The sequence below is a fragment of the Pteropus medius genome, unplaced genomic scaffold (assembly GCF_902729225.1).
Source record: "Pteropus medius unplaced genomic scaffold, Ma_sr-lr_union100, whole genome shotgun sequence".
Classification (NCBI taxonomy): Eukaryota; Metazoa; Chordata; class Mammalia; order Chiroptera; family Pteropodidae; genus Pteropus; species Pteropus medius.
Window position 1 is genome coordinate 116,460 of NW_024350323.1, and position 10,512 is coordinate 126,971.

Sequence of the window (10,512 nt, forward strand, 5' to 3'; positions counted from 1 at the left end):
CCTTGAAGAAACTTACTCTAAATTATTTTGGAATATAAACCAATAAATCACTTTTTTAATTTATCTTTTATATGAATATATATTTTCGTGAATTAGATTCTTTACAGAAAATTTCCCTGCAGAATGAGGCGTAAGCGATATCTTTTGTTTGTTTTTGGTGAGGAAGAAACGAGACTGGGGGCGAATGTTTCTGTATCTTTCCAGAGCGGCGTGCCGGGAGTGTGACACTGGACCAGAGAGGAGGAAGATGCTGAGGTGCCCTGTCCCCACAAACCGAGGAGGCCGCTCCGCCTGAGACCGGCCTCGAGAGGCACGTGGCCTCATAGCCAAACACTTACCAATGTTAATCTCGTCATCAGTCAGCGTGTCCCCGATGAAGTCGAACTGAAAGGACTGCAGCGTCTGGGAAAACTTCTGAACGGCTGTGGAATAATCTGGAAAGGAACGGAAACAGGAGAAGTGGTCAGCGTCGCTGTCCTTTGAATGATTTCCTCACTTCCGTTAGGGCAGAGGGGGGAAAAGTGAAAGCAAGTGGTCCCAGAAGGGAGCAATTTACAGTGAATGATGTTAAAAAAAATCACAGTATTAGGAGACGAGTTGAGAATCCACAACCACACATTAAAGAGGAAAGAGGATAGTTTAGGGAAGTCCCTCTTTTAAGTTCTGGGGCATGTGTGACCTTCGGTCCCTGTCCTCGCTGAGTTGTGCTACCCAAGGCCTGGAAGACCTAAGGCTGCTTAGCTGAGTCTCCTTAAGCCTTTACGGGCAGCAGTCCAGATGCTTTCTCACCTCCTCACGGAACAAACAATGGCAATCAGCCCACAGAGAAAAAATCATCTGGAAGAGCTGGAAGCCAGGTGGTTGTCTGCGCCTCAAGGACCTCTTCCATGACAACATGAGGCACATCTGGACTTTCTACACATTAACCAGATGACAGCCTGGGTTAGGATACTAAATGGCAGGGGAACAAATTTAACTTGCTCACAGCGTATTCACCAAGGGATGCAAATTAAGGAAGCAATGAATGGAAACATCTGAGGGTGTTCTTATTTTTGGTCAATGATGTTGAATTTTATGGTACAGAAGTTTAATGATGATATAAAACGAAAATTAACAATTAGTTCCCCTTTCACAAATTATCTTTATTGAAATTTTTTTAAATACGACCTTGAACAAGAGGTCCAGCCACCCCTCCACCGTCGCTACTCCGAGTGGTTCTCAGACATGTCCTCTCATTGTCACCTGCAAGCTTGATGGAACTACACATTCCAGGTCACATCTCAGACCTGCTGGATCAGAAGCTGCGTTTTTAGACAATCTCTAGGGGATCAGTATGCTCTTTAAATTTTGAAGAGCATGGTATCGCCAACTAAAGTAACCCATTAGAGAGCATCCTGGAGGAAAATTCAAGCTTGCGGCTTCTTTGTGGTCCCTTGTCCCTATTTCTTCTTTCACTCCCTAGTTGCGTCATCCTCCACCTTCACATCTACGAGATACGCAGGCTTACTGAGGGTTTTTGCTCTCAGGCTAACAGAAAGGGAGCCCATGCGAACAACAGCATCTATTCCTTTCGATGACAAGCTATCGCGGTTATGCTATCAGGGTTAAATAAACACAATAAAACACGTTCAGGCATTTGGCCAGGACAGATTACCCTGCCAAGAATTGTACCGTCTTGTTTACATCCCATTTCCAGAAGTATTTATTTTCAGTATTTAGAGCCCTGACCCTCTGAACCAATCATTGGCAAGAATAAATAATAATAATAATTATTATTATTATATTATTATTATTATTACAGAGATTAGGGACTGCGAACCAGGTTATCATGCTTTCTCAAATTTCTACACTTGAGAATCACATTTCCCACATCAAATCTGGGCCACATAAATGTGAGAGGAGCATGCACACCCTGCCTTCCATATTTCGTCAGCAAAGAGAACAAAAAACTGGCTCCGTGTCTGGAAAAAGATTGCTTTCCTCCGGCCTCCTTGGCCAGCAGCAGAGAAGGGCAAGCCCAGAATTCCACATGTGCTCTCTGTTTCATTCAGGGAAATTACATAAAAAATATTCATTATATCTCCCTTTCACACATGCCAGGATTTCTTCAATTTTACTTCAGTCAAACAAGGTACGGTTATTAATCATTCCTCTTTTAGAATTAACTAAACATTTCAGAAACTACAAATAGTATGGTTTTCAGCGTTTACAGTATTCTGTAAACAATGGCATGCAGTAAGGGAGGAGTAACATTCATTCCCTTTTTACATTATTTGCGCCATTTCGCCTTCATTTACTCTTCCCAACTATCCAAAGGTGGGTATTACTACCTTTACCTTATAAACAAACCAAAACAATGGGACAATGCAGATAAAGTACATTCATAAATATGAACAACCATAAACTAACAGCTCTTCATGGGAAGGTATTATTTATTTGGCCTCTGTATTGAGGAAATATACGTATTATATATATTTTATATATAACATATATATTCACACATTTTTATATATAACTGTTAAATTTTATTGAACTTCAGTACTCCTCGAAGTCCATAATGTGCTAATGTATTTTAGGAATCGGTCTCAATGTGGCTTCTTCTGTGTGTTCGTAGTTATAGGACTCCTGCTCAGCTAGACCTCAGGCGATTCTCGACGATGGCTGTTCTGTAGTTGAGTTGTAACTTTGATGTGGCTGTGACAGGAGGCCAGCACAGTGATTACCTGCTCCGCCATCTTGACTGGAAGCCTCATATATTTTAGATAAATGAGTTGGGTAACTTCTGGATTTCAAAGAATCAACAGAGAACCTAGAAGTACTTCTTGTGTATGGGACATTTCATTGTCCTATCATCCTAAAAGCTAAAGCATCACTCTAAACCGTGTAAATTCATCATTTTATCCTCCCCAATACTTACCTCTCCCTGGCCACCAACTCATTATCTTGTAATTTTTCAAACTATCTTTGAGGGTTCTCTCCCCATCACTTTCTAATTTATTGATGTATTTCTATGATGTTTTTCCTTCACCTTTCCCTTATTCTAGAATGTAGTTGGGTAATGCTTTTAAGGCAATTTAAGCTTCTGGGAATGAGGTAGAATATAAAGAGGATTAATTAGTTAATTAATTAATGTTATATATATACCAATTTTCTTTTTATCACTATACTTTCTATGGAATCATACAGAATATACTCTTATTTCTAATTTATTTCAGTCTAGACAATGTCTTGGAAATATATCTATGGAAAATCCATTTTTGTGGCTGTATAGTATTCCATTGTGTAAATACACTATAATTCATTCATTACCCATTCAAGAACATTTGTGATGTTTTTAGTTTTTCACTATTGTGAATGAAGCTGTTATAAATCCTCATGTACGTGCCTTTCTGGGACATATGTTTTTATTTATCCCAAGGAATACCTAGTAATCCAATGAATGGTTTCTATGGTTAACTGCTTAACTGTATGTTAAAGGTCATGCAAGAAAAGGTCAAACTGTCTTCTAAAGTGATTATATCATTTTGTGTTCCTATCAACAATGTATAAGAATTTCAGTTGGTCCACATAATTTTTTATTTTAATTTTAGTCATTCTAATGAGTATGTAGTGATATCTCACCGTAATATTAATTTGCATTTCCCGATGACTAACAGTGCTGAATATCTTAGTATATACCTATTGGACATTTGTAATCGGTTTTTCATGAAGGGCATTTTCACATTCTTGTCTGTTTTATAATTGGGTTGTTTGTCTTATTATTGAGCTATAAGATTTCTTCATATATTCTGGACACAAGTTTTGTCATATACATGTATCATAAAATCCTCTAAATTTACTAAAGCTCAACAGTCTGAGGGCTGTCTATTCGAGACAAAAGACTGAATCTTGGTAAGAACAATGGACTGTGTTATACACTGTTATCCTAATCAAATCACCCTCTCTCCAGCTCTATGGCAGCATTGAAAAGCAACAGCCTCACTCACAATCATGGTAGCTATGAAAACCAACAGTTTTGCAGCCACTAGAGAGGACAGAATTGGGTAGGAGTTTCAAAAGACTCCCCCCTCAAAGAATTACCACTATTTGTCCAGTTTCACAGGTCCATTCTTAGGGCTTGTTGTTGTCCTGACCCAAAACCCATTCCACGTAAATAGTGCTGCCATTGGGCCAGTCATTAAAAGCAATCATCTGAAGTTGTTTAAAACTGTGGTGGCCTGTGGTGATGCACAAGTCGAAGTTATCAAGAGATTGACCAAAGCACTTGGAAAAGTAATTAAAGAATGACGAATTGGAGAATGACATGCCCACAGGAAGCTTGCAAAGCTGCAACCTATTCCTAGAAATCTAGAAAGACACATACGTGCAAAGGATTGTGTGCACACCCCAAGCTGTGTGAACATCCCCACGAAAGACTTGAGAAGGCCCTAACCTCTCACTTACAGTGGACCTTGAAGCCCCACACAAGTAAGGAGAGAAAGGTAAGGCAGAGTTGTAAACTGCCTGGCTAAATGTGAAAGCATGCCATAACACACACATACAGCCCTTCAGCGAAGGCTGGGAGACACACAGCTTCAAAATATTTCATCAAATCACTGTCTAGTCATTAGCTGAAAAGTAAGGAAATCTACCAAAGACCTTAATACAGAAGTAACTTAGAAGGTTAAAAAACAAGCAAACAACAACAGACACAAAAAGCCATGGGGAAAGGGGGAGAACCTAATTTCCAGAGTTGTCACATTATATTATTTTAAATGTACACTTTCTAACAACAACAAAAAAATAGGAGCTACACAAAGACACAGGAAATATTGGCCCATACAAAACAAACAAATAAAAAGGTAATCAATAGAAACTGTCCATGAGGAAACCCAGACACTAAATTTATGAAACAAAGTTTTAAAATTTGCTATTTTAAATATGTTCAAAGAATTAAAACCATGTCTAAAGAACTAAAGGAAAGAATGAGAACAATGAATGAGAACAAAGCATAAGAACAGAGAATATCAATAAAGAGTTTGATGTAGTTTAAAAAGAACCAACTAAACTTTCTAGAGTTAAAAATTACAAAAATTGAAATGAAAAATTTACTAAAGGGGCTCAAGATTAGATATGAGTGGGATGAAGAAAGAATCCATGAACTTAATGACTGGTCTATTGAGACAGCCCAGTCAATAAAACAGAAAGAAAAGAATGAAGAAAAATCAACAGAGCCTCAGAGAATCATGGGAGGCCATCAAGCATAGCACCACACGCATAACGAGAATTCCCAAAGCAAGAGAAAGAGGAAGAAAGAATATTTGCCACATTTGATGAGAAGTATTAATCTGTACTTCCAACAAGCTCGCTTGAAGGAAGATAAACTCAAAGACATACACACCTAGAAACATCACAAACTCTTAAAAAACAAAAGAAACAGAATCTTGAAAAGAAGCAAGAAAAAATGATTCATCGTGTACAAGGGATCTTCAATAATATTAACAGTTGACTTTTCATCAGAAATTATGAAAGCCTAAAGACAGTGAAGTGACATATTCAAAGTGATGGGGGGAAACTCAGATTTTCTGCCCATTAAAAAAAAAACTGCATACCCATGTTCACAGCAGCCAAGAGATGGAGGTAATCCAGATGTTCATCAATGGAGGGATGAATAAAATGTGGTATGTACATGAATAGAATACTATGCAGCCTTAAGAGGGAAGGAAATCCTGTCATACGCTACCATGTGGATGAACATTGAGAACATTACGCTACATGAAAGAAGCTAGTCACAAAAGGACAATAGTACATGATTCCACTTATGCAAGGTATCTAAAGTAGTCCAATGCACACATGCAGAAAGTAGAATGGTGGTTACTGGGGGTGTGGGGAGAGTGCTAAGGGGCTTTTTCGATAGGTGGAGAGCTTCAGGTCTGCAAGATAAAAACATTCTGGAGATCTGTTTCACAATAGTGGAAGTACACTTAACACTATTGACCTGTATACTTAAAAATGGTTAACGTGGTCACTTTTATAATGTGTTTTTACCTCTATAGAAACCACTAAACTTAAAAAAAAAAAACTATCGACAAAATATTCTACATTAAAAAAATTAACCTTCAAAAATGAAGAGAAAAGTAAGAAATTTCCGATAAACAAAAACTAAGAGAATTCCTTGCTAGCAAAATTGCCCTACCAGAAATACTAAAGGGAATCTTCCAAGCTTAAATCGATGGAAACTAAACAGTACGGTGATCGACAGGAAGAAATAAATGGCACCAGCAAAGGAAATACATAGGTATATACAGAAGATAGAATAAATGCATTTTGTTCATAACTCTTCTTATATATGACTCCAAAGCAAACTCTGTATAGCAATAATATGAAATTCTGGTGATGGGATTATACTGTATAAAGTGTAATTTGTGTGAAACACTAGTACAAAAGGAAAGGGAACGTAACAGCTATATTGGTGAAAGGTTTTTGTATAATACTAGAATTGGTATTAATCTGTCCTACACTGTGTTAAGGTAGGATATGAATTCTAATTCCCAGGACATCCAATAAGAAAATAGCTGAAAATATGTAGTAAAATAAAGAACAAAGTAACTAAAAGGGTATATTAGAAAAATCTTTATTTTACACAAAAGGGGGCAGTTGTGGAAGAACAGAAACAAAAGAGATACAAGGGTGGGGAGAGACGAGTGAAGGGTTAAACAAGTACGAATCAGTAGTTGATAGATGGTCACGGGGATGGGGAGCACCGCATAGGGAATGCAGTCAGCAGTAAGGTAATGGCTGTATATAGAGCCAGAGGAGAGAAAGAGCAATCAGGGGGATCATTTTATAAACTATATAAATGTCTAACCAATGTCCTGTATACTTAAAACTAATAATAAAATAAAATTTAAAAAGAGAGAGAGAGATACAATGCATATGGAAAATAAAAAGCAAAATAGCTGACATAAATCCACCTTTTTGGTATTAAACATGAATGTAGGAAAAATTCCAATCAAAGCCAGAGAGTGGTAGAATGAATTTAAAACACGATCCCCTGGAACTTATCGGATTTCGTTAACCAATGTCACCATTAAAAAACAAACAAAAAAAACAAAAAAACAAAAAACAAAAAAACACAATCTCACTATATGATGTCTATAAAACACTTGATTCAAAGATACAAATACAGTAACTTAAAAGATAGAAAATGATTCACTATGCAATCAGTAGTCAAGAGAGAGGAAGAATGTCTGTAATAATATAAAAAAATATATACCTTAAGACAAAAACCGTTATTAGAGACAAAGAAGGACATTTACTAATGATAGAAGTGTCAATCCATCAGAAAGCACAATTATAAACAGATGTTCAACTAACAACAAAGACACAAAACTACATGAAGCGAAAACCTGATAGAAATGAAGAAATAGACAAATCAAAAAATAATAGATAGTGATTTCAATATCCCAATTATTCAGCCTTAAAAAGGAAGGAAATTCCGACACATGCTACAATATGGATGAACTTTGAGGACATTATGCAAAGTTAAATAAGCCAGTCACGAAAGGTACCAAGGGTAGTAAAACTCATAGAAACAGAAAGTAGAATGGTAGCTGCCAGGGCTGAAAGGGGAAATGGGGAGATGTCAGGTAATAGGTATCAAGTTTCAGTTTTGGAAGATGAAAGTTATATCAAGATTGATTACATGACAATGTGAAAATACTTAACACTACTGAATGGTACACTTAGAAATTATTAAGGTCGTAAATTTTAACATTATGTGTATTTTTGTCACAATTAGATTTATTTATTTTTTCATTAAGTTTATTGGGGTAACATTGGTTTATACAATTATATAATTTTCAGGTGCACATTATAATTTGACATCTGTATATTCTATTGTGTGTTTACCATCCAAAATCCAGTTTCCTTCAGCTACCACATATTTGATCCCCTTTACCCACTTCACCCACAATTAGATTTTAAAAAGAGATATACTCAGAAACATTACAGATAAATCAAAATGGAATTCTAAAATAAGTTCAAGTAACCCAGAGAATATCAAGCAAAAAAAGACAATATTGAAACAGAGAGAACAAATAGAAAACAAACAATGACAGCCTTAAGCACGAACATAAATAATTATATGAAAGATAAATGACCTAAATGCACCAATGAAAAGAGACTGGTAGAGTAGAATAAGAAAAAAAATACATTGCAACTATATGATATCTATAAGAAATTCACTTGAAATATATAAGTACCTTGAAAGTAAAAGGATGTAAAAAGATACACTATGCAAACATTAATTTTTAAAGAGCAGGAATGGATATATTTATATTAAAGTATAAGTCAGAGCAAATAAAATAACCCAGGACAGAGAAGGACATTTCATAATGATAAAAGAATCCACCAAGAAGACAGATGTTCAACATGCATGAAGCGAACATGGATACGACCTTAAGAAGAAAGAGACAAATCACTCCTCTCTCAAGAACTGATAGAACTGGACAGTAAATCAGCCAAGATACAGAAGAACTCAACAATACCTCAACCTACATAATCTAATCAACTGTTATGTAACGCTCCACCTAACATCAACAGAACACGCATATCTTTTAAGCATCTGTGAAACATATACTAATATAGACTAATGCATTCGTTTTCTAGTTGCAATCATAAAAAAATCACCACAAATTTAGTGGCTTGAAACAATGCAAATGTATGTCTTACCATTCTAGAGGTCAAAGTTCAAAATGGGTCTCACTGGGTTGGATTCAAAATGTTGGCACGGCTGCGTTCCTTTTGGAGTCACTAGGAAGGATCCTTTTCCTTCCCTTTTCCATCTATCCACATTTCTTGGCTTGTGGCCCGATTTCTCCATCTTCAAAATCAGCAATGTCAGGTCATCTTTCTGACACTTCAATTTATTAGGACCCTTGTAAAAACATTGGGCACATCTGGATAATCTGGAATACTCTCCCCATCTCAAGGTCAGCCCATCTAAAACCTGACCTCATTTGCAACCTAATTCCCTTTGTCATATAATATAACTTAGTCACAAACCTCAAGGATGAAGATGTGGACATTTTTGGAGGGCTATTATTCTGCCTACCACAACTATATCCTGGGACATAAAACCAACTTCAGCAAATTTAAACGAATGCCATTATACAGAGAGTGTTCACGTCTCACAGCAGAATCAAACTAGAAATCAGTAATAGAAATATATCAGGAAATTTTCCAAACACTTGGAAACTAAACAACACATTCCTAAATTATTTGTGGGTCAAAAAAGAAATTTCAAGAAAAATTAAAAATGCATTGAACTGAATGTAAAGGAAATTACAACACATCAAATCTGTTTGTATTTGTGATGACCGATGGTCTATGTATAAAACGCCAAGTACAGTTGACCCTTGAACGATGCGGGGGTTAGGGGTACCAATGCCCTGTGCAGTCAAAAATCCACCTATAACTTTGGACTCCCCAAAAACTTAGCTATTAATAGCCTATGACTGACCAGGAAGCCTTACTGATAAACAGTTGATTAACACAATTGTGTATTCTACATGTATTATGTACTGTATTCTTACGGTACAGTAAGCTAGAAAAAAGAAAACAATATTAAAGAAATCATAAGGAAAGTATATTTACAGTACTGCACGCATTTATTGAAAAAAATCAACATACAAGTGGTCCCAAACAATTCAAACCCATGTTGTTCAAGAGTCAACTATAATCTTAAATAAAGCACCTAGAACTAATTTTTTTATGTTGACTTTGCTCAATACAAGGTCAACATAAAAAAGGCAATTCTATTTCCATACATTAGCAAATAACTGAAATTAAAAATGTAATTTTTATTTACAACTGCTCGAAAAAAAGTAACAAGTATAGAATTTAATAAAACATCTACAGGATCTGTATGCTGAAAACAACAAAAGGCTGATGAAGGAAATCGAAAGTCTAGTAAATGGAGAAACTTAACGATGTTCATGGATTGGAACAGTCAACACACTAAAGATGTCAATTCTCCCCAAACTGATTTATGGGTTTAAGGAAATTGCTTTTAAAATCCCACCAAGGCTTTTTTAGAGATAGACCAAATAATTCTAAAATTTATATGGAAGGATGAAGGAATCAAAATAACAAACAATTTTAGAAAAGTGTAAGGTGGAAAAAAAATTTTTTAAATAAAAGTAACAAATAAATAAATAAATAAGGTAGGAGGAAACACTTTGCCTAATTTCAGAACGCACCATACCGCAACAGTAATCCAGAACGTGTGCGGTGTGGCTTGAAGATCAATAGCACATAAGAGAACCCGGCAAAAGACCCACGCAAATATTCCCAACTGATTTTTTAAAACGAACTTCTTTAAATTTGCAGAAAAATTTATATACCTATATACCTCACACCCAATTCCCTTCTTACTATTATTGTGCTTGAATATGGTATGTGTTGTAAGTAATGAACCAATAGTGATATATTATTCCTAAGGTCTATATTTTATTCTCATTTTCTGTTTTT

The 10,512-nt window shown here is 35.9% G+C and overlaps 1 protein-coding gene across 1 annotated transcript in view; it reads right to left on the reverse strand.

The window, feature by feature from the left end:
* The window catches only part of OPHN1 (oligophrenin 1), a 195,158-nt gene that overhangs the window by 107,109 nt on the left and 77,537 nt on the right, over positions 1-10,512 (reverse strand). Inside the window, exon 3 of the mRNA XM_039838984.1 lies at positions 339-434. Within this exon, the coding sequence (XP_039694918.1) occupies positions 339-434 (96 nt within the window). The remainder of the gene's footprint in view (positions 1-338; positions 435-10,512) is intronic.